The sequence below is a fragment of the Mustela putorius genome, unplaced genomic scaffold (genome assembly GCF_011764305.1).
Source record: "Mustela putorius furo isolate JIRA1106 unplaced genomic scaffold, ASM1176430v1.1 tig00000765_pilon_pilon_pilon, whole genome shotgun sequence".
In the NCBI taxonomy this organism is placed as follows: domain Eukaryota; kingdom Metazoa; phylum Chordata; class Mammalia; order Carnivora; family Mustelidae; genus Mustela; species Mustela putorius.
The window spans coordinates 3,418,271-3,444,880 of NW_025421470.1; the positions used below are offsets into that span (position 1 = coordinate 3,418,271).

At 55.6% G+C, this 26,610-nt stretch overlaps 1 protein-coding gene across 4 annotated transcripts in view; it reads right to left on the reverse strand.

Moving 5' to 3' along the window:
• Positions 1–26,610, reverse strand: part of ABCG1 (ATP binding cassette subfamily G member 1) — a 66,144-nt gene that overhangs the window by 34,956 nt on the left and 4,578 nt on the right. For 2 of the 4 annotated variants that reach the window (XM_004762204.2, XM_004762203.2), the window contains exons 1-2: positions 17,412–17,578; positions 10,943–11,186 (exon numbers count right to left, since the gene is read on the reverse strand). In XM_004762204.2, coding sequence (XP_004762261.1) covers positions 10,943–11,186; positions 17,412–17,453 — 286 coding nt within the window. In that variant the 5' untranslated portion in view covers positions 17,454–17,578. Of the gene's footprint in view, positions 1–10,942; positions 11,187–17,411; positions 17,579–26,610 lie in introns of those variants that run through there. The other 2 variants (XM_004762206.3, XM_004762205.3) reach the window with 1 other exon arrangement.

A 26,610-nucleotide genomic window follows, 5' to 3' on the forward strand; every position in this document is an offset into this window, starting at 1 on the left:
AATGATGGGGGTCAGTCCTGATAATAACCGTGAGCAGGAAGCCCGGAGGCCTTCGAGAAGGGACAGTACAGAAATTCCCCTGGGCACACTCCCAGTGCTGGTCGACGGTCTTCTCAGGGCGGAGAGCCCAGGGTGTCGGGACGCGAGATAGTGGGTCCTGGGTAAGGGAGGGCACTCTGCTGCGGGGACAGGGGACCTTGCTGCTCTGAGCCACAAGGGAATGGTAAGGAGAGCTTCCCGTGTGGTTTGCTAGGAAGACAGACACGGTGGTATCATTGTTCTTATTTGTGAGTAAGATCCTCGATGAAGCCAAGGGCAAGAGCCCAGCAGCCAGCACTTGGGCCGTCTGTCCTACAGCACTGAAATGCATCCGGCTGTGAGCCTCAGCCACTCCCCGCTCCAACCCCCTACTCCTAAGTGGTCGGCCAGAGGCGGCACATGGGCTCCATTCAGTGAGGGACGATCCAAGTGTCCCATCTTCTCAGGGCCCGGGCCGTCCTGCGACAGGGGTTACTGGCGTAGTCCCCATTAGGAAGCAGAGAAAAAGAAAAACACAAAATGGTATGCTGCGTGCCAGGACGGTGGGGGCAGAAGGGCACGGAGGCACAAGCCGCAGAGGGAAGGATGGGTGCAGGAACGCTTCCCCCCACCTGGGGAGACAAGGTAGGCTCCTGGCACGGGCCACGGGGCAGGGCAAGACCGCGCAAACACAGAGCAGTTGTGCCTGACAACGTCTGAAGAGGGGCTCCCGAGAGAACCGTCTGGAGACAAACAGGAGGGGGAGCCCTTGCGACATACCCAGTTCCAAAATCGAGACGCACAGAACATTCCTGCGAACAGAGACAAGAGGATTGGGACCGTCCTCCTCTCCGAGCCCGGTAAAAATGAGAGGCAGGAAAAGTGGGGCGCTGTGGCCCAGAGCACGTGACACATCGGTTAACGACGTAAGGGAAGCAGGACCAGACCGAGGTTAGGCTAGAAGGCCCACTGCGCACACCACTGAAGACACAGGCACTTTCTGGACAAGCTCTTAGAAACAGGAAACCCTCAAGCTTCCTTTGCATGTCCATTGAGCCCCCCACTTTTCAACCAGACTTTTGTATATGGTATGATCCTGTGTTAGTAACGTGCGCGGTTACTGTTCACGACAATAGGACATCTCAGTTATCAGACATGTGCGCTTCCTTCTCTGCAGAAGTTTTTACCCTCCATACCAGCAAATCCCCCAGGAACGGTAAGAGAATTTACGGTGATGAGACTTACCCACCACCGTCTCTGACTTCCGGTGCATTCTACCCTTAGCCCAGCGAACCTCAGAGACTCGGGAACTCTGGAGGTCCCTTTGTCGGTTTACAGAAATGTCAGCGCTACAGTCACAAAATCAAATAAGCAACCCAGTAAAACCCAAGGCTGTGAGAAAAATCGTTAGTCCCCAGTCTCCTTGCATTGGGTCGGGAGCCCAAAAGGTTGAGCAAAGCATATGAGCCATGGTGTTTAGTGTTTTAGTGTTTCATAACACAGGCAAATGCAGCCCAAAGGAACCAGGGCCAGACGTGTGCGGAGAAAGCCCTGGTCCCGCGGCGGAGGGTGAAGGACCGCACTCAATTCCACTGGCACTCCCAGGTCCAGTGCAGAAGCTGTATTTACCATCACCTTTGTGGGTTCAGGAAACACGTGTACTAGATGCTCCAGCAAACCCAGGGTCAAGTTCAGCTGTTACTTCTGCTGGCCCGGCTGCCGCCCAGCCTGGAAGTGACTCAGCAGCCCGGGCCCTCCGGATTCCAGCCCGCTTACTGGATCCCCCGCTCCGGATTCCTAAGGGGAATTCCAGGACTCCAGCGGCCGCCCTGCTCATTTTTAAGCACTGACCTGAGGGGAGGGAGGGCGCCAGGTCTGCGGCCAGGTGCTTCCCGCCCTACCTGCCCGGCCCCGCCCTCTCGGCGCCCCACCTGCGGGTGAGCCTGAAACAAAAGGAGACAAGAAGCTTTTACAGGGGTTCAGAAGTCGGTGATCTCAAAGGGAACGACCTCATGGCGCCAGCTTCCACGTTAAAGGGAAGTCTGGAAAATTCGCGCAGCCTGCCCCGGCGGAGGATGAGCGCCCGCCGGGGCGCAGACACGGCCCCTCTCCGTCGGACGCCGGCGGAGCCCCGGGTCGTGCTCAGGCCGACATCAAAATAGCCGTCGTCGCCGGGAGAGTCTCTCCATAAATCAGCTCCGTTTCGGACGCGCTCCGGGGCGCAACCGGGCTCCGGGAAGGGGCGCGCGCGGCCCCCGCGCCAGTGTTCGGCGGGCCCGGGCGGGCCCCGAGTCTGCGCCCCCGGGGTCGGCGCGCCCGGGGTCCCCGCGGCCATGGGGCGCCGGGCCCGGGGAGGCGGAGACCCGGAGACCCGGCGGCCCCGGGGGCGCAGCATCCCCCCTGCGCTCGCGCTCAGCTCCCGCTTAGCAACAGCGCCCCGCGCGCAGCCCAGCGCGCCAGCCGGCGAGGTTACCCGCGAGCATTGACCGATAGTAACCCCCGCGCGGGCGGCGGCCCCGGCGGCGGCCGCCACGGCGCACGCGCGGCGGCGCGCACCTGCCCCGCCCGCATCTGCGCGCGCGCTAGGGCCCTGGCCCTGTAGGGCTCTAACTGCGGTGCTCAAGGTGCGGTTCCCCAGGCACGCGAAAATCCTCGGAAATCCTCCCGGCCGCCTCCACCAGACCCGCCGCCAGATCTGCATGTGGGCGCAGGGGCGGCCGGCCGGCCGTCTCGCAGGGACGAGCGCGCCCCTCACCCCCGGGGGCAGCCCCCCTGCGGCGTCGGCCTTGGCACGGCCGCCGAGGAGAGGAATGGGTTTTCCCTCCGCATTTGAAGCCCGCCGAAGAGCCTCCTCTAGGCCGGCGGCCAGAGCCTCACCTTGTCGAGAAGGCGCAGGTGAAAATTGGCCAGAATGAATCCGCTCTTTGTTTGATAACAAGCCAGTCTGGCAGCCCTGGGAAGGAGCGGGCAGGCGGAGGGCAGCTGGCCGGACACCCCCATCCCGGAGGGTGAGGGCGGGCAGAGATGCTCAGCCCAGTCCCCAGCCAGGCGGCTGGAGTTCCTACCCAGGCCAGAAAAGGAAACTGTCCCCTCCCCCAGACTAGCCCAGGTAGGAAATGTGGGAACCGCCTGGCCAGGGAGGCAGGGAGACCTTCTGTGGTGCCTCAGCTGTCACCAGGGCCTGGGGCTGGGGTATGTCACAGGCAAGAACGTTTCAAACAGTTAGTTTGATGTGGGCCTACGAGATGACAAAAGAAGGTGAGTTCTCAGTGGAGCTCATTGAGAAACAGGTAGACTTGAGGTTTAAACCTGAATCTGAGGGGCACCTGGGTGGCTCAGTGGGTTAAGCCGCTGCCTTCGGCTCGGGTCATGATCACAAGGTCCTGGGATCGAGCTCTCTGCTCAGCAGGGAGCCTGCTTCTCTCTCTCTCTCTCTGCCTGCCTCTCCATCTACTTGTGATTTCTCTGTCACATAAATAAATCAAAAATCAAAAAAAAAAAAAAAACAAAACAAAACCCTGAATCTGAGATCTGTCTCTCTGGAAACCTCCTTTACTCCTGGGTGAGATGTCCGTGCTGATAGACCCCCAAGACCCTCCCGTGAGCCCTCCAGGAGACAGTGCGCTAAAGCCAGCAGCATGGGCTTAGGGGGCAGTTTTCTTTTTATTAAAAAAAACAAACACTTCTCCCAAAAAAGTGGGAAGGCAGAAATAACAGCTAAGAAATCCCACAAAACTCCCGCTAAAAAGATTCAGTTTCAAGATAGGCCACTGAGACATGAAGGCAAGGGACTTTTCGTTGCCTTATGACAATAAAAGAAACAGAAAGACGGCCTCACATCCTCCTCGTCTGTGAAGCCCCACTCCTCAGTTTAGGGCCGGAGAGCATGAGCTCTGCTCGCTACCCTGCCCCCAGGGATGCCATGGTGATGCCCAAGCCCCAAGCGAGACTCCAGCCTCCTTCCCTCCAGGGGCCCCATACTTCTGTGTTTTCCTTCTCCGGTGACCCTGGGTCTTGATGCACTTGGTTATTTTTTGTACTTGGTGAGGCATTTTCCTCTTCCTAATTTGTGAGCTTATTTCAAGACCAAGACTGTAAGTATTTTTGCAAAGTTCCAAAAAGCAGAACTGGGGTCAACAGATGAATTCCAAGTCAGTTTCAGTTTCAGCGCAACAGACAGAAGCCTTTTCTAAGAATTACACTGTGCGAGCAACGAACGACCTGACTACCCGGGCAGATGTCAGTCCCTGGTTGTCGCAAGTGTCCAGACAGAGGCTGGCATCCTGTTGGCGGGGGAGGAGGCGAGAAGAGTTGCTCCACCGGCGGGAGGTCAGACCAAGGGAGCTCAGAGGCCCCGTAGGCCTGCAAGATTCGGACTCTCAGTATAGGCCTCAACTGGGCATAAGAAGAATCTGGAAGTCACTCTGGCCTGTCCTGATGTTGACACGGAATGCCGTTTACCCCACAGAGCTGCAGGTGGCTGACGACACAGCTGCAGAGTGAGAAGGGAAGCCAGTGGCGGGTGGTGGGGGGGGTCTCAGGGCCTTCCTGCAGGCATGCCAGCCTCCACCCTTGGCTCTGAAAACTCCTCTTGGTGTCTCATCTAGTATGCTGAGCCAAACACTCAGTATCAGATATATTTCATTGGAAGGGAAGCGTCCCCTCAAAGGTTTTGGAAGCTGGTCAGCCTGGATTTGACAGAGAATGCCCCGCCCCCTTTCTCCAAACCCCTGGATGGGGCAGGTCGCATTTACCCAGACCACGTGGTTACCTTTGTTCCTTCAAATAAGCAAATCTGTTGATTCCAGAACTGAACTCAAAAAGAAAGGGTGTATGGTTTCTAAAGGTTTCTTTCTGCCAATTTATAAACAACAGGAATGGTTTCAGGTTCAGCAAAATGTCACCTTGGGTTATTTCTTTGCCTTGACAGATTAGGTTTGGGTTTATAGCTCAAGAATGTGCAGTTCTCAAGATGTGAGCATTTCTGGGGTGTTAAAGGAAGGCAGGAGGGCACCCACCTGGCAGGTGAAAACAAGGGTGGCACTGATACCTTTAAACAAGTGAGACAGTGACACCAGCACCCCACTGAGAAGGGCACAGCCCTGCAAAGTCTCCTCGAAGAGACCAGATGGCTCAGGGACAAGCAGACTCTGGGAACATGACAAAAGGTGAGCGTGCCCTAATAGAGAAGCCGCAGATGGGAAAGTGACAGGGTGGCCTGACATGGAAGCCGAGGAGAAAAGGAAACCTCAAGGCCAGTGTTGGCTGGACCACCAAAGCCATATCTGCAGGGGCCATCAGCCTGACGGTGCCACACCTTTCCTTGGGCACCAGATTGCAGGTCCCAGCTAGTGATGGCATGGCTTCCAGGCCGGCTGCCGGCTGCAGAAGAGGAGCATGGAAACTCTTGGATGTTAACGTTCTCCTTGGAAACTAGCACCCCTCTGATGTTGAACATGGTCGCTATGCACCCCTCTGTTATGATTCTGTGGGAAAGCCAGTCCCTCCTCAATGTGTTTTCAAAGCCCACGAAGCAGAAGATCAAGACTGTTCCAGAAGACCTCATCACCAAAGGGCCTGAGTGGGCGGCTTACCTGCCTGCCTGAGGGAGCCACCAAGGACTGAGGACCAAAGAACTGGCCCCAGAGGAGAAGGGAGGAGTGCTCTCGCGTCTGGTCTCTCCATGGCAACGTAGGGCCACTGGGCTTCCTTTGTAAACGCCCCAGCCTCAAGCAACGAGCCCCTGGAGCAAGGTATAGATAAGTTCATCCCACTGCCCTAGAAGACTACCTACCGTCTCAAAGACAAAGGCAGACTATTAAAAACAATCTTCTTTTGTACCTACCCCCCCCAAATCCACTTTAGCATGATGGTTCCCAGGGAGCACATGAAACTCATTCATTTGTGCTGGGGGCTATCTGAACCCCCTGGAACCTGAGCAGTCCCCACCCTTCCGAGGGCCCACAGCCGCCGCCGGAGCCCCACAGTCCTCCTCTCCAGGCCTTCCCTCCCTGTCCCTGCCCCTGTGGGTTGCACAGAGCCAGCCAGCCCCGGGTTGGAATCCAGTCTATCCTTAATGGAATTCCTGAAAGGGATTTATTGGTGGCGCATTCCACTCATTTTAGCCTGTCTGTGTGGTGGGGCCTGGGAGGTAGCTTTGGAAATTAAGAGAAAGCAAACTTTAATTCGAGAATGCGTTTTAAAGCTTAGACGCAAAGCAGGATGGATAATTCAATGTGGATCCGCCCAGAAGGTTCTAACTCCTTCCTGGTTATTTAGCGAGGCGGAGGCTGGGAGGTAGGGTTTCAGAGTGAGCCCACATGCTGGTCTGTGCACCACACGGGTGCCAGGCCGAGGCGCAGTGGAGAAAACTCTCTAGCGCCCCAGGTAGAATTCCTTTCCTTCTCGACCTGAATTCTGTCGCCAGGTAATCATGGGAGGCGTAGATAATTTCTAAGAATCATGTCACCTGTTTATGTGAACCCATGCCATGCACACAGCTCACCTCTCTGGTGAGGGGACGGGACAGCTGGAGCCTGTCCCAAGGCCAGGAGATCCTTCCCAGGTCCTTGGGAATGGTGAAGGGGACTGACATCCCCACAGGTCAATTAAAAGGGACATCCACCAGCGTTAACAGTTGAGGTACTGCCCAATGGTTTCATCAGATGGTCACGACAGCCCCAGGCCATGGTGGTCTGATAGTGCGTGGCCTCGGGGCCAGGGGCTTACCAGGTTCCTCATTGGGCCCTGGCCCCAAATTGTACAGACCCGCTTTTCCATCTTCTGTGCTCCTGGGACTCAGGGCCTATCTGTGAACCTCGTGCATCCCACGGGGAGAGAGAGAGGCCAATCAGAATTGGCCCCTGAGCCAAGGGGCCCCACGCACAGCTTTAATTCTCCAGACAAAAACGACCTGGGTTTCCTTGGGGAGCACTGTTCTCCAGTACCCCAAGCACTGTCTTTGTTCCTCGTGATGGGTCACATCCTGCGGACAGCGCCTGTGTGACCCGGCCCTGAATGCCAGCAAGTGCTATTTAAGTGTGAGACGTCCCTGTCACCTCCCGCGGTGACATGTTCCCCTGAGAATTTCATGATGGGGATTCTGTTCTTAATCGGGGGTCCTAAACATTCCCAACATGGTGTCTTCTTTACAGGAACGGAAGCCACTTTCAAAGTAAGTCACCGTGAGGGCGAATGAGGACCTCTGGACCAGACCGTCCCTACGTGTCCCCGACACGGGGGCTTGTGTGTGCCCACATCCACACTCTTCTAGATCATTTGTCCCATCCACTTGTGCTATGTGAGTGCATTCCTTGGGGGCGAGTAATTACCACATCAGAAGCCGGTGAAATTATCCTTGGGGTGTACCGGTTCTCCCGAGAACACTTCCTTTCACAATTATGTTCTCTACTAGGAATCTATTATATGATGTGGTTTTTCCTCCAAAGACATCATTAATCATATGGTGAAAATGTTACGACAATTGAAAATGTAGAGATGTTTGTTCGATGCCATATTCAGTGCTTGGCAATCGTCCCGCTTAAGGGTTTTAAAGAACCAGCGCCTGACATCTTTCCAATGATGCCGCGGATTCCATCTACCTGCTACCTTTCTTGCGAGGATTAGGACACTCTCTTTAAAACGATGGTGTTAGGAGTTTCTAACATTATTCCAATCACATGGCCAAGCTTGGCTACCACGTTCTGTGTCGAGTTGGGTCCCAGCACTGGTTCTGGGAGAAGCCGTGGGAGGAAGAGGCTGCTCTGGAACACACGGAGGGGCCCAGGGTCTCTGTGATGGGAAGAGAGCTGGAGCAGGAGTCGGACCGCGGGTCCGGCCTTGGCTCTGACCTTGCACCATCACTGTGGTTCCCTGGAGCCGGGCCCTCCAGGAATTCACGTCCTGGAAATGCCAGGGCGTCCAGGCCCAGTGTGATCGCTCCGGGGAGCTCGATACGGAAAGCTGAATTTTAAACAAAGCCCCCTCCCCACGGGGCGCCTGGGCCGTGCAGTTGGTGAAGCGTCTGACTCTGGGTTTCTGCTCTGGTCACAATCTCAGGGTCATGAGGTCGAGCTGCACGTGGGGCTCCACGCTCAACACGGAGTCTGCTTAGACTTTCTCCCCCCGTCCTTCCCCCTGCCCCATGCTTGCTCTTTCTCTCTCTGAAGTAGGTAAGCCTTAAAAAAGAAAGTCAGCAAAACAAATGTGCTGAGAGAAGTAAGAGAAAGAGCCCCTGCCCCAAAGGTTGGCCACACGGGGCCTCTCACAGAGGGGATGCCGGACATGCAACGGCCCCCGTGAGACACGGGCCCGCAGAGTGGCTGAGTTTGACTTCTCAGCTTGGCTGAATCACGGCCGGGTGCCGCGGCAATCGCCAACAGGCAGAGGAACAAGAGCAGGAAAGGCAGGATCCCACCCCGAGGGCAAAGGAGCGGGACCCCAGCAAGGAGGGGCTCACCCATGAGAAGGTGGTGAACGGGCTGGGAAAGGCAGATGGGCAGGTCCCCGCCCAGGGACCTCCCCTGGGCAGCCCAGATGACCAGTTCCAAATTTCGTGCCTTCTTTTATGATTTGTCCTGGGGGGCTCTTAGTCGGGGAGATACAGTCCCCACATTCTGAGCCTACTGGGAGCTCTGGGCTTCCCTGGCCGCAGCTCGCAGCCTGATATAGCAGCCACCCCGCCAAGCCGCAGGGCCGAGTGGGCACGAAGTCTGGAGGGGCAGCGCCATCTCCCTGAGGCGAGGCACGGGGCATCCCGGCGGACCTGCTGGGGAGCTCAGGCTCCCAGGCGAGCCCCTGCACCGCTCAGTTTCCTTTCTACTCAGTGAGAAGTATTTCCCACCCTAAATTCATGGGGAGTGGGAAGCCATCTAAATTCCGAATTTCAGGGTCCTGAGAACAGAGGAAATGATGGGGCACCCCGCGGGGGGAAGGGCTGGGGGAGCGAAGCGGAAACAGGTGCGGAAGCGGGGGGCAGGGACTCGGGCCCCGCTGGCTCGGAAGCCAGCAACTGGGACACAGCAGGCCGAGGCTGCCCTTCTTCCCCTCTGGCTCCAACCATCTCTGACTCACCGGCAGGTCCCGTGGGGCCCACTTCCTGCTCCTCCCCTCCGGAGCCCACACAGGTTACTGTAGGGCAAGCTTCTGTCTGGAAGCCACTTGGGCGGAGCCTCCAAGGAGGCGGCTGGGGAGGGGCGGGGGCCCCTCCCTCACGCATAAAGAAGCCGTCACCACTGGCTGACCTGGACAATTAGCAGGACCAGTTCTAACACGGAGAGAGCATGGGATCCACAAGCCCCTGACTTGAATAGAAAATGCTGTTCTCCATTTTGCAAACCGCGAACACTGGCTGTGTCGCACGTCAAACCGAGATTCTTTCCACTGTTTTCTCGCATGGCTCTGCAAGCCACCCTCGCCTCAGGGACACCCATCCGAGCCTCATGGCCGTTTCTGCGGCCACAAGTAACAGATGTGCCAAAATCGACCTCGGACCCTCGCAGGCCTGCCATGGTCTCTGTCTAGACCAACCAAGCCAAAGCAATGAGGCCCTCCTAGTGGCTCGGCGAGGTTTTCCCTAAGTTTTCTCGTTCACTGTGGGAAGGAAAAGGTCATAAGGAAGCCTGTGTTGAAACGTCAATGGGCTCACACGGACGGACCAACCCGTGAGCCCGGCACAGGCTTGCTTTCCTTACAACACCGGCGGGCGAGCTCTGAGAATGCAAGCCATTGCCATTGATAAGACAAAGGCCATTGATAAGAGCGAGCGCTTGGCCATTGATAAGACGAAGGCCACGTTCCTGGTTGTACAAACAGAAATAAAGTCATCTGGCAACCCGGGTGGCGAGCAGGTCCCAGGGGCCAGTCCATCAAGGGTCCAGCACCGGGGTCACAAGGAAGCCCAGTGTGTCGGCGCCAACAATCTCAACAGCTTAGCATCAAGGGAGTAGGAGAACAGAAGGAAGGTAAGCGCGGGAGAAGAAAATGAACACTAAAGAAGTCGTGTGGGGTCATCCCGGAAAACGAGGAGCGGCACCTGGGTCACTGTTCTTGTTCCAGAGTCCTCACAGACGTCCCTGTCCTGGGAAACGGCTCCTTAGAACCCACGGGCTGCTGTTCCTGGGGGGACGTGGGACATGCCCTCTCCCAGCCGGCCCCCCACCCGCCTGAAGGAGGGTGTAGGACGGGCGCTCGGAGCAGGGGGACACGTGGAGTCAGGTCCACGGGAAGAAACAGGTCAGGCTGGACAAAGAAACGCCAACTTAGGGAAGCATGAACTCTACACACTTTGGAAACCCTAACCCATCGCAGGAGCACACACGGGGCCTAAGGAAACTCCAAATAGCGGCGTCGGTCGCCGCCCCCACCCCCAGGCGAACACGCAGCAAACCGCGGCGAACCCCAGAGCCTCCCGGTCCTCTGTCTTCCTTTCCGCAGCTCAGTGGACAATGGTCTATTCATGTCCCCTCGTCACCACTCATAATGCAGACGATCGGGTGCCAGAGAGGCCGCGCTAGGTCACCGGCTACTTTGTGCCCCTCCAAACTTGGGAGGGAGCCCCTGTCTTCCCTTCCCTCCCAAACAGTCAGAAACCATCCCCTCTCGAGAGACCAACATCAAGGGCACCCAGCGAAGAGGGCCGGGCCACCGGGGCAGCCAGCACGCGCGGATGCTGACCGGGAGTCTCTGTCGTCGAACCAGGACGGAAGAGCCGGCGGGAATCGGGAGTCCTCTCACCCAGCCTCTTCGCGTTAGAGGCCGGGACGCGGCGGCCACAGAGCCATTAAAGAAACTGGCCGCATCAGCCTCGGTGGGAGTGGGAAGGCTCCCACCTCCCGAATTCCAGACCCCGATGGCCCCGCCCACCTGTCGCCTCCCCGGCAGGCTCCGTCCCCGCACCCCCCCGAGCGCACAGCAGCCCTCCTACCTTTCTTCCTCCACCAGGGTCCTTCGGGGACTGAGTAGGAGAGGTCCTTGAATTCAATGTTCACAGTCGCCCTGCGCGGCAGGGACGAGAAGCGCTGCGCCTCCGTGAGGTTGTTGTCGACCTTCTTCAGATGCCCGTTCAGCAGGTCGGTCTCCGAAGCCTCCGTGTTACCCGAGACCACCTCGTCCACCGAGACGCACACGGACTTGGGCTCCGTCATGGCTGCGGAGTAACTGCTGGCATTCTAGAAGAGACGGGCAGGAAGCACAAGAGAGGTGAGGCGCTCCGCGCAGGGAAGGGCTCCAGGGACTAGCCATGGGGCTCGGGGTCACCGATGACCCACGGCAACCCTTGGGAAGCCACCGCCCTGCGCTGACCGGGAGGGGTTGGTCATCTCTCGCGATCACTGCTTCTATTGCATTTCTATATATCTATATGCCTAAGGTAGAAGATTAAACTAATCTACCAAAATCTCACTGCGGAATCCTCAGATCGACTCTCGAAACTATAACAAAGGACTTGCTTGTCTCGAAGAGTCAAACACTGGCTGCCCTGAAAATGATGTCTTTACACGAAGTCCACTCATTCAAAGACCAGGTACAGATGCATGGAGCCCCTAAGAAATGTGTAATTGGGAGCGTTTGACTTAAAATGAGCTGTTTTAGTGCCTTCCTGTGGAAACTCAAGAACATTTCCCAAGGGCCGAGGCTCCACGGGCACCGCTCGGTTGGGCGGGCGTCGGCCTTGTGTCTTCCTGCGGATTTCCCAGTTCACTTCTAGCTCTGCCTCTCACTGTCTCCTCCTCCTAGCACGGGACGTTGGGAAGGCTGATGCTCGCTCTCTCTGCTGTACACACGGCAAAATGCAGACTCAGACGCTCTCTGGAGCTTGCTGAGAGCCCTACAGTCAGGCGAGGGGCAGCACTGATCCCCGAACCCAGTCATCGAAAGAGGAGGTGTTCCTCCCGCTGCAAGCGGAGGACCTGACACTGCGTAGCAACGTCGGCTTCTGGAAGCTTCCCTTGGGAGTCAGCATACAGGTATGCCAAGCACCAAAAGTATTTATGCAAAGAACGGAACATCTTTATCTAAAAGCTTGGCGACCCTGAGCAGATCGATGGGCTTCAGGTACAAAACACAGAGCCACCCTGGAGCGGACAAGGACTGCGTGGTGCTTTTCCAGGCTGTCTCTCGAGTCCAAAGAGAGCGTTGCACAGTGCCAAAGTGAGGGCCTTTGGCACCTCTCCTCCATCCGGTTGCATACCATATCGGGAGAGCCCATTGATCAGCCTTGCCAATGATCCCGGGCCCTTCTGCCCGCGGGAGGACTGCCCTCTCCCCCCACCCGAGCGCCCTCTTTAGGGTCCCTGACTGCACCACTGAAAAGCTGGGGTTATTTCCATCACGGTATTGAAAGCCTTGGAAATCTTGGAGGCCTGGGGCAGCTGGGTGGCTCCTGTGGTTAAATGTCAGACTCTTGATTTCAGCTCCGGTTATGATCTCAAGGGTCGCAAGATCAAGCCTCACATCGGGCTCCTCGCTCAGCGGGAGTCTGCTTGAGATTCTCTCTCCCTCTGCCTCCGCCCCTCCCCCTCTCTAAAATAATACACAAATACATCTTTAAAAAACATCTCAGCAGGCTCTAAGTTTCCGAGTATTTAGAAGCACACGTCGGGCGAGGGGTGATGTGGGCACACGGATTTCGGGTTCTCGTCATGTTTGAAAGTGTTGCTTTGCTGTTTAAGTAAAAGACATACACACACACACACACACACACACACAGCCTTCCCAGGCATCTCCTACCTCTGAAAAGCTTAACCAAATCAAAGCTTAGCTCACTGACTATAACATTCTGTGGATAAAAATTCAAGTGCCAAGTAAAACTGAGAAAATTAAGCTCGGTTTGCTGCTGGCACCGAACATGTGAAACATTTCACACGCAAACAGAAGTAGGTTCCTGCGGTCCCGAGGCCGAGGCCAGGAAGGCTTGCGTCTGCCTGGCCGCGGATTCCTCAGGGCCCCTCTGCTCTGCGGTGGGGGTGGGGGGGGGTGCTGCGGGACATGGCCTTTGCCACAGCTCTGCCCGCTGCCTTCCATGCTGGGGCCCCTTGAAGGAATGACAGCAGACCCTGCCCTAGCTCAGCACACACTTGACTTCGGGCACCGGGCAGACACACGCAACACCACTCCAGCACCTACGGCGGGCGCCGAGCGCCACCCGTCTGCTCCAGGCCTGCCCCTCAAAGCCTGTGATCCCCGCACTAGCCACCTCCAAGTAAAAGCGAACCTACATCCTACAGGCAGCCCCAGCTCCAGCTGTGGGGGGTTCAGCTGGGAGCAGGGAGATCCAGAGGCTCCCCACCAGAGGTGGCTCCCAGGACCTCCACCCTGGCATCCCGGCTGCCACAGCCCGTCCAGATGGTGCCACTCTCCCTGGCTGCAGCAGGCAGACTCCAAGCCTGTCTCTTCTCTTGCTCACTCACTCGTCCAGGAATGAGAGCCCCCAGCAAAGCCCTGGGGGTCAACAGCCAGCTCCAACAGGCAGACAGCAAGCTCCCCATTCCAGGTTGGGATCCCAGACACGAATGCTGCGGGCAGTCACAATGCCCTGAGGCCAGAGCCAGAATGAGACCAGGTGGGGTGGGGGGAGGACGCCTGCAAGGGAAGAGCATGTGCAAAGGCTCAGCGGCAGGAGGGAGCAGAGCATCGGATCTGAGGGACATTCAGAGGCTGGGGCTCCGCTTCCGGGTGGTAGGGAAGGACGGAGGGCGGAGGGTCCGAGGGAACTGGAGACGCATGGGGTCTGCGTGTGAAGCACTTGCAAACCCTGTGGAGGGTTTTGCCCTTTATCCAGAAGTCTTGCGGGGTGGGGGGCACCACGGGTTCTGAAGTGGAGGTAACAGACCAGAAACTGTAATTACAAACCATCCCCTGCGGCGACATGCAGACGGGAGGGTGACGGTGGCCTTAAGCACCTAGTGGCGGTGGGGAGGGAGGCAAGCGGACAGGCCAGTAGGACAAAGCGGGGTGACTAAACCGATCAGGGAGAGAGGGGAGGAGGCAGAGTCAAGGACTCACTGTTTAAGTATGAAATAATGCCTCCCGCATCCCAGGTGAGTGATCCCAGACAACAGGAGCTACGGGCCCGACAATGCCCGAGACCCAGGAAACTCCAGGCGGCAGAAGGGATGCCTCTTACTATCTCCACACCGCTGGGGGGATCGCCATCTCCCACTCTGTTCAGAGCTGGGCTCTGAGACACAGAGAAGGCCTCCTGCCGGAGACCCCTGGTCAGTGAGTAGCCAAGCCAGGGTCCGGCTCCTGCGGCTTCCCCTCCGCGCCCAGCCAGTGTCCTTAACAGCACTTGCATGTGGCTTAGCTTTCTAGAGGCAAGTTGTACGTGACCCTGGGTCATGCCAACCCATGCCCATTAGAGTGAAAGCCACAAGAAACTGAGGAAACCAGATAATCCCACCCCCCAAAAAAACCCTGACACCCAAGCATCGCATACCATTACCCACCTTTCTTCCACGGATGTCCCATGACCTTGCCCAATTAAGAAAATCATGAAACCTTGGATGATGGGAGGCAGTGGCTGTCATTCTGAAATAGACCAGCTCTCTGGAAACGGATCCGCAGACCAGAGCGGCCGGCAATGTAGGTTACAGCTAGCTTGTCCTCAGCCTCCTGAGCTCATTAAAAATGAAACAAATACATCTTCCCTCCCCATTGGTTCCCTTTCTTTGTATGTTTCCCTATTTTTTTTTCCAGCATCTGGGATCTTCGACCTCCCCGTCCACACACAATTTGTGCCGCATAATAAGTGGCAAATAATAGTAAATCCATTCACGGGTGTTGAATGCCGAGGAGACCCTATCTGGGATTGTTGCTGCCTGTCGTTCCTGAGAATATTTTCTTGCGTGCTGACTTCACTTGAAATACAAGCCTACAGAGATGCCTGTTTTGCTGGGGAGGGTCTCTAACAGGCCCCCAGGCCTCTGTGAGGCTGGTTCACGCTATTCACCCAGGGGCACACAATGAGAGATAGAAACTTCTTCCCACAGCCCATGGAGAAGGGAGGAAAGGGAAGAGGGCGATGCCGGTGGCAGGCGTGGGCACACGCTTCTCTCTCAGTTCTCTCTCCCATGTGTCGCTCCTGGGCTTGGTGCCCACCTAGACCAGTGGACCCTTCAATTGGAAGGCAGAAACGCCAGGCACCTGAGAGGAAAACACTAGCCAAGAATCTTCAAGGCTACTACCATGGGGGAAATAATCCACATGTCACACCCTTAACTAAGCCAAAGGCAGGTACTCCGTGTACGGTCACTTAGATTGAAGACCTCATCACCACTGAACCCTGCTTCAATCAGCCCCAAACACCACCACCCTGCTGGGACCGCGTGCCTGCCCCTCCCAGCCCAGCGCAAGGCCAGGAGCTTCGCCCAACCTCCAAGTCAGCTGTTCCAGACTCACACCTGGCACAGTCAGTCCCAGGTGGGACCCCAGAGCGGGGGGTGAGGGAAGGTTCAGGACGCTGGGGCTCTCTCAGGGGCTTTTTGTTTACAACTTGGGTGGAATGTTTTAAACTAAAAAAAAAAACAAGATTTTTGAGGAGGAAAACAGTTTTTCAAACAAAACAATGTTCCCTGAAGAAATAAGCCCAGTGGTTAGTGTCTCCATGTGAGCACAGAACAGTGGGGTCCTGGGTCTGCATCAAACTAGGACATAGCACTAAAAAATCCTGACATGAAAAAACCATCTATACCTTAAAACATTCCGATTTGTTGTTTTTTCACATGTATAAGCCACTTTTGCAGCTTTGAAAGGACTTCAAGAGAGAGTTACCGGGCACCTAAAAGGTCTGAAACCTTCCTTACCTACAGCTACCCTAATAGCCTCCCGAATTTTCCATGATCAGCATAATTTAGGAATCCCAGAGCGATGCACAAATGTAAAAGGAAGAATGGCCCCGGCGTTACCGAACGTTGGACCAGATAAAAGCAACTGTCAGGAGGAGGCGCTGCCTTTCCTGTGGTTCCATCCCCCACCTCCTGCTTGAGAAGACAAGGCAGGCAGGCAAGGCATGCCCGCAGAGGGGACCTGGTCGGCGAGCCCCCCTCCCCCTGCCCGCCCCCGCTCCACCAACGTCCCAAGCACGCCTGCAGCCCCATTCTATCGGTTTACACAAAATCATTATATAATGAGCCGGCGACGCTCGGTATGTGTGCTACCGTAACCTGTTTGGAGGCCTGGGATGCGGTGGTGAGAGAGCGCATGCGCAGACAGCCAGCTACGCTTTTTTTTTTTTTTTTCCTTGGGCTCAAGGCAAGAGGTAACTGTCGGTCAAACCCTGCCGAGCCCTGCTGACTTCAAACACAGGATGCTAAAAATGAAATAAGGCGAGGGCTGGGGGTGAAACCCCGGTGCGCGCTGCGCGCTGTGGGCTCCCAGCCTATGGGGAGTAATTAGCAGGGTAGTACATCCATAGGCGGACGGCGGGGAGGGGGCTGGAAACCGAGGGCGAGGTGGGTGGGATTCGGAATACTTCCCGTCTGTACTTTATCTGACCCGGGATCGAGTCCGTCAGTGCCGAACTGCAAGGTCGGGGCGCTAGGCAGAAAAATGAAAGGCCCCAGGTTGGATGGGTCGGCGGCTAGTGTGTTGTTTTGGGTATTTGGGGTTGGTTTTTTTTTTTTTTTCCCCCCTAATGTGAGTTTATGGAGCTCTAAGAAAGGGGCAAGAGGAGACTTTGGACCATCCCTGGGACAAGCCCGTGATGTCACTGTGTCTAGCACTCATCTGCCGGCGCCCGGGGGTCCCCTACGGATCTGACACCCTCGGGAGCGGGAGACCCGCGTCCCTGTCCCCACCCTGGTCTCTGTCCAGGGTGCGGAAAAGGTGGCCTGCAGGTATCCAGGCTGGTCCCTAGGCTGCCTCCCCGGAATCGGCCGCCCCCTCCCCAGCAGGTCCGGGAGGGGTTGTTGTCCCCCGGGGAACGCCAGGGACAGAGCAGGATCCGGTTCTCGGGGAGCAGCTCCCTCTTTTGTTCCCCCAGACCGTGCCCGGCGCTCCGGAGGGTGGCGCGAGAAGTGCCGGTTCCCGAACCCCCGCCGCGCGCGCCGGCAGGGAGGACCCCCGCCCCTTCCCCCGACCCAAGCTGCCACCCTCCCCAGTGCGCTCGGGAACCCGGCACAGGCCCCTACCCGGAGGGGGCCGAGGGGGGCCATCGGTGCACTTGTGGGGCTGCTGGCCGCCCCCCCGCACGCTCCTGGCCCCTCCGCCAGCCCCGCGGCCCCTGCCGGCGCAAGGAGCACCCCGCGGCTCCAGGTGGTCAGGGCTGGCAGTCGGAGCCGGGCTTCTCCCCGGGGACCCAGGGGCGGCCGCCAGGGTGAGGGTGCGGGTCTTTGTGCGTTCCTGGCTCTGCCGGAGAACGGAAGCAAGCCCCGCGGGCGGAGGATGCGCTCACTCACCATGGCGGTGCCGACCGAGAAAGCGGCCATCAGACAGGCCATGCCCCGGGGGCGGCGGGCACGGGCGGCGGCGGCGGGCACGGGCGGCGGGCACGAGGCTGCGCTCGCTCCAGGCTGGGCCGCTGCGCCCCGCGCCGGCTCCGGCTCCCGCTGCCGTTGGGGCTCCTCGGCCCCGCCCCGCCGCGCCGGCCCCGCCCACTCCCCGCCCACGCAGCCGCGATTGGCCGGCGCGCGGGGCGGGGCGGAGCCGGCAGGTGCGCGTGCTCTTGTTTTGCTCCCGCGGAAGTGGCGGCTGCCTGCGCCCGGCAGGTGCGGCGGGTCCTCCCCAGCCCCGCAGCCCCCCGCGCCCAGAAACTCGAGGCGGGTGGACCAGCCGCCCTGAGCGCCCGGCGGACAGCGGGGTCTCCGTCCAGCACCGCCGCCCCCAACCCGCGCGGCTGTGTGCCTGGTGCCAGCGGGGGCGTCAGGGAGACTGGAAGGCGAGGAGGCCGGGTCTTCTCTGCCCTTCTTCCGGGTGGGAGTTCCAGGACCGGCTTCTCCGACGCCCCCCTACCACAGCTCCCTATCTGGGGTGACCCCCCGCCTCCACACGCACTGAGACAGTGCCAACACTCCTTCCTGCAGCTCTGCCGTGGCCAGAGGCAGGACGGAAGCTGGGTAACAAAGGGACGCGGGGTGACGGTGCCCAGGCCTCTGTCCTGCCCCCCACACCCCAATAAAATAAAGGCTTGTTTCCAGGGCGGGGCTCAGTACCTGGCCCACCGCCGTGTTCGGGTAACTGCATAAGGAATGGACCTCCAGACACCCTCTCATTTGGCCCCAGCCTGGAATATCAGATGGCCTGGCGTCTTCTAAAGCCCTTATTATATGTGAATGGGAGCATTTCCCGTAACCACGGTGACAAGGCATTCTTACTCCCAATATCAGAGGCCAGCGCCTTGGTTCAGTGGTTTGCATGTTGGGACGGCAGGTAGGAACACATCTTCCCTCACCTCCAGCACACCTGGCAGGTGGACGTCTCACCCAGAGGTCTGACAAGCATAGCCAACTTCTCTCAACCCAAAGGAGGGAAAGGAGGTATGATGTCGAGTTCAGGGGGAGGAGGCCCTGCTTTTGTCTGACTAGTTGCACTGGGAGATCAGCGCATTACCTCTATTCTGTCTTTGGCCGAGAGGAAGGAAACATGACCACCGTATTTTCAGGAGCTGCCCTGTGCACCCAGCCCAGCAGGCTGTGTGTTGCCTTCAGTGTACAGAGAAGCCAGAAAATTACAAAGGTACTGGAAAGAAGATTCAAATCCCCAAACCCTCTGGGGAGAGATGAGGCCAAAAGGCAGAGAGAAAGGGGCCTCCCTTCTGGGGTCTAGGGCTGGTGGCTTGTCCTGCAGCCCCCCGCCTGCTCCAGGAGCAGACAGGACAAGAAACAGTAAGAGGAAGATGCAGAACACAGCAGGGGAGAGTTCTGCCACGAGCATTTGTCTGGACGCTGCCCAGTTATGTGATCGAGGCAGGAGATGTGACATCGTAGCCTTATGGCGCTGGCCTCTGTGTTCTGTCCACTGTCAACTCTCCTCACTCCCACGTATGAGCGCAGAATTTCCCTCTGGAAACCTCCCGACCCCACCCCCCCACCCTGTTCTGTATGGTGTGATTTATAGCAACGGTTGGTCAGGAACTAGAGGTGGAAGGCAATGCCTGCTGGGCTTCTGGGGACGGCCAGGGGGACAATGGGTAGAGCCTCAGTGTGAAGCCAGAGAGGGAAGACAGTGGGGAAGGAAGTCCTTGTTGGCACAGCACAAGCTGCTGGGTTTTCCATTATAGCGCTGAAAGACTCCTTACTTGTACATCTGTACGCTGGATAGTAAGACTCCCAGTCATGTGGGAAATGGTGCGTGTCTAGCACTTTCCACCATGCATGGCACCTAGCAAGCAAGCCTCCCTGGTATCATCCATCTTGTGCCAACTTAGGGAATAAGGAAGCGGTAGAAGAAGTTGGACCTGCAACATTTGTATCTGCACTCCTGGTTGCAAGTAACAGAATCCCAATCCCAGCTGGTTTACGCTGAAGGCAATGCATTGTCAGGTAACGGAGAGGTTCAGGGTATGCTGGTTTCAAGCCTGCCAGGACCAAGGACCCATAGTGTCCTCAGCTCTTGGTCTCCAGCTCTTTCCATGCCTCTACTTTCCATGGGCTGGCTCCCCCCTCAGCAAGGCTGTCTCTGGAAAGCCCCCCCCAGCCACTCCAGGCTTGCCCCCTATTAGCCAGTAGCCAGTCACTGTCCCCCACTGGTGTGGTCTTGCCAAACACGGATTAGCTGGGCCAATTAGGCCAAAGGGGAGAGCAGCCCCACTGGAACCATGCAGAAAGATTGGGACATGGGTGCTTCACAAGGTCGTCTAGGGGCACTCTGAGCAGAAGTGTATGTGCAGAGCAGGCAAACACAAGACGAGCTCATCAAAGGACTGTGCAGTACAGATCCCAAAGCCGACGGAGATTTCTGCTAAGACATCAAGTCACAGAGACAGGCAGGCCCCCCTCCCCACAGCAGGCCTCGAGTTATTCAACCTAGATGTCCTATTTCTCTCTAGACCTTCACTCCTCTGGACCAAACACCCCAGAAAACCCCCCTTCCCCCAATATTGCTTCTTAGACCATGCGCCTTCTTCCTGTTTACCTTTCGCTGCATGGGTCCCATTGACCCAGTGTCCCTTGTGAACTTGGGGGGCCCCACTGACCACCTATTCAAGGCACTCCCTCCCCTGGCGGAGGAGACAGTGACCCCGGGCTCTTCTCAGACGGCCGGTAAGGACAAGCTTCCCAGCCGCAGAACCGGCCACCCGATATCCCAGGACAAGCAGGTCAGTGGACTCCACCACCGGGGACTGATTTCACTTTCCTTATAATTATGTCATTCCTGTTGCCTGGTTTGCCCTTTATCCCCTTTGAAGGACTGTCCGATTTATCTCTGCCAGACTTCCAGCCACTGAGGCTGGGAAATGGCGGGGCAAGGGGGGCACCCCAGGCACCCGGTCTCTGCTGCAAGGGCTCTGCTCTTGGTGTCCACTGAAGGGGGTTAAAGGGAGGGATGGGTAGGTTAGACATCCAGATGGGATGGCTGTGGGCCTGGGGACTGACATGAAGCGCGGGCTGCAAGGGGGTGAGGCTGGGCTTGCCGTCTTGGACTGCCCCACCCCTGCAGGTCCCAAACTCGAGATCCCTCCAGAGAAACCTTCAGGGACACCCTGTGGCTTCCCAGCCTCCCTGCTCCCAGCTGGCTAGGAAGAAATATAATGAATATATTCTTTATTAAGAGAATCTTTTTTGTATTTTGGTAATTTGGCTCTGAACAGTTTGGAACTTGAGCCTTCTTTGATGACAGGAGGCTGACCCTGCATTCACCTAAGTGGACCCCATCAACTGACTTTCTTCTGCTCAATTACAGAACGACACCATCCTGAACTTCCTTTACTAGGACCCATGACTTTCGCCCCACGTTCAGAGGACACTCAGAGATCGTCTGCTCGGGGGGCGCCCAGGTGGCTCAGGTTGCTGAGTGTCAGACTCTTGGTTTCAGCTCAGGTCATGATCTTGTGGTCCTGGGATCAAGCCCCATGTTGGACTCAGAGTCTGCTGGAGATTCTCTCTCTCCCTCTCCCTCTGCCTCTCCCTCCACTCATACGTGCGCCCTCTCTCTCTCTCTCTCTCTCTCTAATAAATAAATAAATCTTGAAAAAAAAAAAAAAAGATTGCCTCCTCTGCCCAAAGCTGATCTCCACATTGGAACACGGGCTGGGGGCAGCTGGGTGCAAAATGGAGAAAAACCGTGCCCCAAAGTATCGTCAGGCAGTAACGGGGAGAGACGGGAAAGCTGCAGTTCTCATCGAGAATGGGCATGTTTCTTTTTTTTTTCCCCCTCTTAATTATTAAAGATTTATTCATTTATTTGAAAGACAGTGAGCAAGCAAGCACAAGCAGGGGTGGGGGGTATCGAGAGAGGGAGAAGCGGGCTCCCCACTGACCAGGGATCCCCCAACGTGGGGCTCGATCCCAGGACCCTGAGATCATGACCTGAGCTGAAGGCAGGCGCTTAACCCACTGAGCCCGCCAGGCGCCCGTGGACTGGGTATGTTTCTAACTCGTTCTGTGAGCTTCACGCTTTAGGGCTAATTCTTGCCCTGAAGCTGGAGGAGGCCTTGCTATGTCGTTTAGGGCAGGGTCCAAATGGGGACAACAGGCCTCCTGGTCTTGGGTGGCCCTGCCCCTTTTGGAGCCAATCCATCAAGGCTGTTCCCAGGACGCTCGAGACCCCACTGTGGAAAAGTGCCCGCTCCGCCCATATTCCGCCAGGGGAACATCTCCCTCACTTGACATATCACCATTTCATGGAGGAAGACAAGAAGCTCAAGAAGGCTGGTCCGCCTGGCCCATCCCCAGCCCCCCTTCCACCACATCAAGGGCTGCACAGTGACCCTGAGATTGCTTTCCCCAAAGCCTCCGGGAAACTCGATTCTGGAGGGGATGATGTAGGAGGTGTTCACTTGCTCGCTTTCCACCACCCAAAGCTTGGCCTCTGAAGGTAAATGTTTTCAGACAAATAAAAGCAAAATGTTGGTGCTGCACCAGGCAGCAGGGGAGGGGGCTTGCCCCTTCTCTTGGCAGACAGAGTGGGGAGATGTGACAGGGACTCCCGGAGCTGAGCCAGCGGGGATGAACCCCACCCCTGCTGTATCCACATCTAGCACCGTATTCAGCAGGTGTGCATTCCTGGAGGCGTCCCTGTGGGAAACCTGCTCTGGGCTGGAGATCTGCCTCAGCTCGTGGCCCCTGATTTGTGGGCTTCTCTGATGCTTTTCCTGCCATGTTAACAGAGAATTAGGGCCACTGGGCCTTTGCTACCTCCGTTGCCATAAAAGCCAATGCCTCCACATAAAAAAAAATTAAAAAAATAAAAAATAAATAAAGGAAGAGAGTGAAAGAATGATGGAGAGAAAAGAAGAATTTGGGTGTGAGAGAGCAGGAGAAAGACAGCGAGGGCAGGAGGGGTGGGAGGCAAGGAAGGGAGAAAGACTGTTCAGAGTAGGGGCGAGTGCAGAGGACAACCGTGTCCCAGCCCTTGTGGGCAGAGATGGGAAAAGCAGCGGACACAGTGTATCAGGGAGGGTGGCAGCCTAAGGCTGGGTCTGAGCACCAAATGGAAACTCTGTGTAGGCTGGTTCATTTTAAAGAAACATTGTTTTCACCTCCATGGTTTGCTGGAGTCCTGTTCGGCCCTCCTGCCCCCTGTCATGTTCTGTCCCCAGCGTCCCAGATCCAAAGGGGACCCCTCCCTCCTCACCTTTTGGGAAGTGGGGGCAGACGAGGGGCGGCAGGTGCATGCAGGGTGGAGGTAGGGAGAGGGGGAGTGCCAAAGACGGAATGGTGAGGTTATGAGGGATGGCTTCAGGGAAAGAAAAATGCAAGACCATACTCATGAGCTAAGTTAGGGAAAAGTTAGTGTTGCAGTGATTCCTGTTTTCTTCCATGAGCTCAGAGCAGAGAGTGGCAAGAAAGTTCTAGGAAACAATTTCCACAAATGAAGAAAGAGGAAGTATGGCAATGAGATGACCTCCAAAACTGAAGACCAGGACAGAAGTCCAAGGGACAGACACCGGAAAATTACTGGACACCGCCTCCCACACAGAAATAAAAGCCTCCCAACCATTCCCATTCAAGGGACCGGTTGGGAAAAAAAAAAAAAAAACTGGTAGTTTGGGGGGTGCACCCCACTTTTCCTCTGCAGAGCTGCTCTGCCCTAACTGCCTGTGATCAATCTTAATACGCAAGCCCCACCCGGAACCAGTCAGAACAATCCATCCCCAAGGCCACTGGAGAGGATTTACCAGCCTGGGGGGAGAGGGCACATCAGAGTTCTCCCTGGGACTTGCCAGGGCCCTGAGAAGGAGAGGCTTTCCTTTCCTTTGGGGGTTGACAGCCCCACACAGTGGCCACCTTCCCTACCTGCGGAGACTGGCCAGCTGGGAAGGGAGACCATGGAGGCACAGAGGCTGTGCAGTATGTGGGAAGTGCTCGGCCCCTGCAACAAGTTTGTGCCTCCCGGTACCTCCATGACTGCAGCTATAGAGTGACTGACAGCTGTGCCCATCTCAGGATCATTGGGAGGATTGAATGAGTCAATTTTGTGATAAACATGTCCGGCTCACCGTGTGCGTCTTGTACGCAAATGTTGGTCACCCTCATTATGAGAACCAGTACTCTCCCTCTGACCTTGAATGAGCATGAATCAGGTTTCCGTCCCTTGCAGCCTAAAAATCCTGATTAGGACAAACAGGCTGTTAAAAGTCGGGGCCCCTACGCCAGTGTATGGGGAAATCCTCACAAATAGGTTATAGGTCAACCCCATAGTGCTTGGTTGCGTTGGTCCCTATTCATCTGGGCACTTGCCTTATCTCCCTCAGGAAATCATAAATCCCAGTGTCTCTGGAATGTATCTTTGCCTCCAACATCATTCTTAGCATGTCTTCTAGCCAGACTAGGCGCTTGATAAACATCAAGAGCTATGTTGAATAACCTCCAATGTTTCGAAAAGTACTGAACCATGCATGATCCCATGGGACACTCAGGATACCCCTGCAGGCAAAGGGAGGCAGATGCCATCACTGGATCACATGTGAATCCAACACCCCAGCCCCAGGTCTAGGACAGGCCACGTTTCACTTTCCTTAGCAGTCAAATAATGTGTCCCTGGTCCCTGGAAGGCAGTGTCTCCACGCCATGCCAGCTCAGGCACAGATCTATTCCTCCTGGCTCCAAAGACCACAGCTCAAGCCCTGTGTGTCCGGTGCCCTGAAGCCCTCTTGCCTCCCTGAGATGCCTGAGCTCTCCCGTCATCTGAAAACCCTACCCTTCCCCTTTCCCAGGCCTGGGACTCCTGCCTTTCTTCTCCAGTTCTCCAACTCCTCTTCTCCTACCTCCCAGGAAGACCTGGGCAATCACCTACTTAAGCTTGGGTTTTTGAAAGCAAAAATTTGGTTGGGGGAGATTATCTTCTGTATGTTTGGAAACTTCTAGGCAGGGCCTTGCAACTCAAAAGTCCCCAAGGCAGAAGAAAAACAATTTAATTTAAAAAAAAAAAAAAAAAAGATTTGGCTACCTTTTAAGGGAAGGGAGGGGAAATGAGCTACCGTAAGGAACTTAGCCTCAGAAATGATCTCAGGAAATGATCTTTGCACTTGGAAGTAAGGAGATTGAGATTCCTTAAGGTTTGAAAAGCCCCAGGTCTCCTGACTCCTGCTAAGCACCCCTTGCATTTGACCATCATGGCTCTCTCAAATAGGGACAGAGATCTCAAGAAGCCCACACTTAATCTGTTAAAAATCACAAGCAGGCTAGTGGGGAGATGGAGAGATATGCTTTTCTCTCTTCCCCCCACCTGAGCACCACTAAAAACACTGGACATTGTACAAAGCACATGAGGAGACCCTGAAAAGTGGGGAACATAAGCCAGATGGCCTGGGGATCTTGGGACCCAAGGAACGACACTGTGGTGAGGTCCCTGGGTTTTCTTTGTGCCTCATATAACCCAGACTTTCTTTGAAGAAACCAACAACCTGAAAATGCTCAGGGACACAGACAAAGCAAGCCCCAACAAAAGGCTACTCTCTCTGGCTAAAAGAACAGAAAAGGGGCACCCTAGAAATACAGAAATTTTTCAGACAATTGGTGTTCAGTCAAACACCACACCCACCTACACTAATAAAGGTGAGTGGGGAGCCTAGGTTTCCACCTCCTCCGGCTGTAAGCACCCAAAACTGCCCCCATCCCTCATCAAAATGGTGTCAAAGAAGGCCATATACAGAGGCTGGAACCATGCCCATCAGGCAGTCATGAAGAGCCCCTCCTTCCCTCACTGGAGTGGTGGCAGAAGAGACTCAGCAGATTTAGGACTTTCACCACCACACTGTGTTAAAAAAGACATTACACTCCCTCCAAATCATGGTGTCAGTGGGGATCAAGTAGGGAGCAATAATAAGGTCTCCTACTTCTCCTGGCCAGGGAAGTGTGGGTGATGGCCAACCATTCCAGCAGAAATGAGGAGCTCCTCCCTTGGATGTCAGCAAACAGGGAACCTGGACTTCTACCTTCACCTGGCAGTAAGGAGGCAGTGCCCTCCCACTTCTCCTACCTGAGTGATGTCAGAGGAAGTCAGCTAAACAGAAAGATTAAATGAGATCCAAAGTCTCATAACATAATACCAAAAATATTTAGGCTTCCACCAAAAGTCTTTCATTACCCAAGAACCAAGAAATCCAAATTTAAAAAACCAATCAGTAGATGCTAACACCAAGATGACAAAAATGTTACAATCACCTAACAAAGGTTGAAAGCAGCCACTATCAAAATGCTTCAGTGAACAATTACAAACACACTTGAAACAAATGAAAAGACAGAAACTCTCAACAAAGGAATAAAAGATACCCCCCCCCAAAAAGTGATACCTAAATTGGAAAACTCAGCAGATGGGCTCAACAGCAGAATGGAGAGCAGAAGAGAAAGAATTAGTGGACTGGACAAAAGAACAACAGAATTACCCAATCTGGACAACAATGAGAATAGAGGCTGTACGAAACATGAGCAGAAGCTAAGGGACATATGGGACTATAACAGAAGATCTAATGGCAAATTGATAGTTTCAGAAGGGTGATTAGAGGTTGAAAATTCTCAAAGAGAGGTGCCTGGGTGGCTCAGTCCATTGAGAATATGAATCTTGGCTTTGGCTCAGGCCATGATCTTGGGGTCATGAGACTGAGCCCTGGGACAGGCTCCACACTCAGCGTAGCATCTGCTTGAGATTCTCTCTCTCCTTCCTCCTCTCCTCCTCCCCCTACTCATGCATGCTCTCTCTCATTAAAAAAATAAAATAAAATAAAATCTTTAAGAGAAAGGAAAATGCTCAAAGAAATAATAGCTAAAACTTCCCAAATTTGGAAAAAGACAGAAACCTTCAAATTCAAAGGATTCAAGAAGTTGAGTAACTCCACATAGAGTAAATCCAAAAAAATCTACAATAACACACATCATAGTCAAACTTCTGGTACTAAAGGCAAAGGAGAGATCCCGAAAGCAGTGAAAGAGGCATGACATCTTACCAGAAAAGAACAAGCAATTCAAATTACAGCAGATTTCTCATTGAAAACAGTAG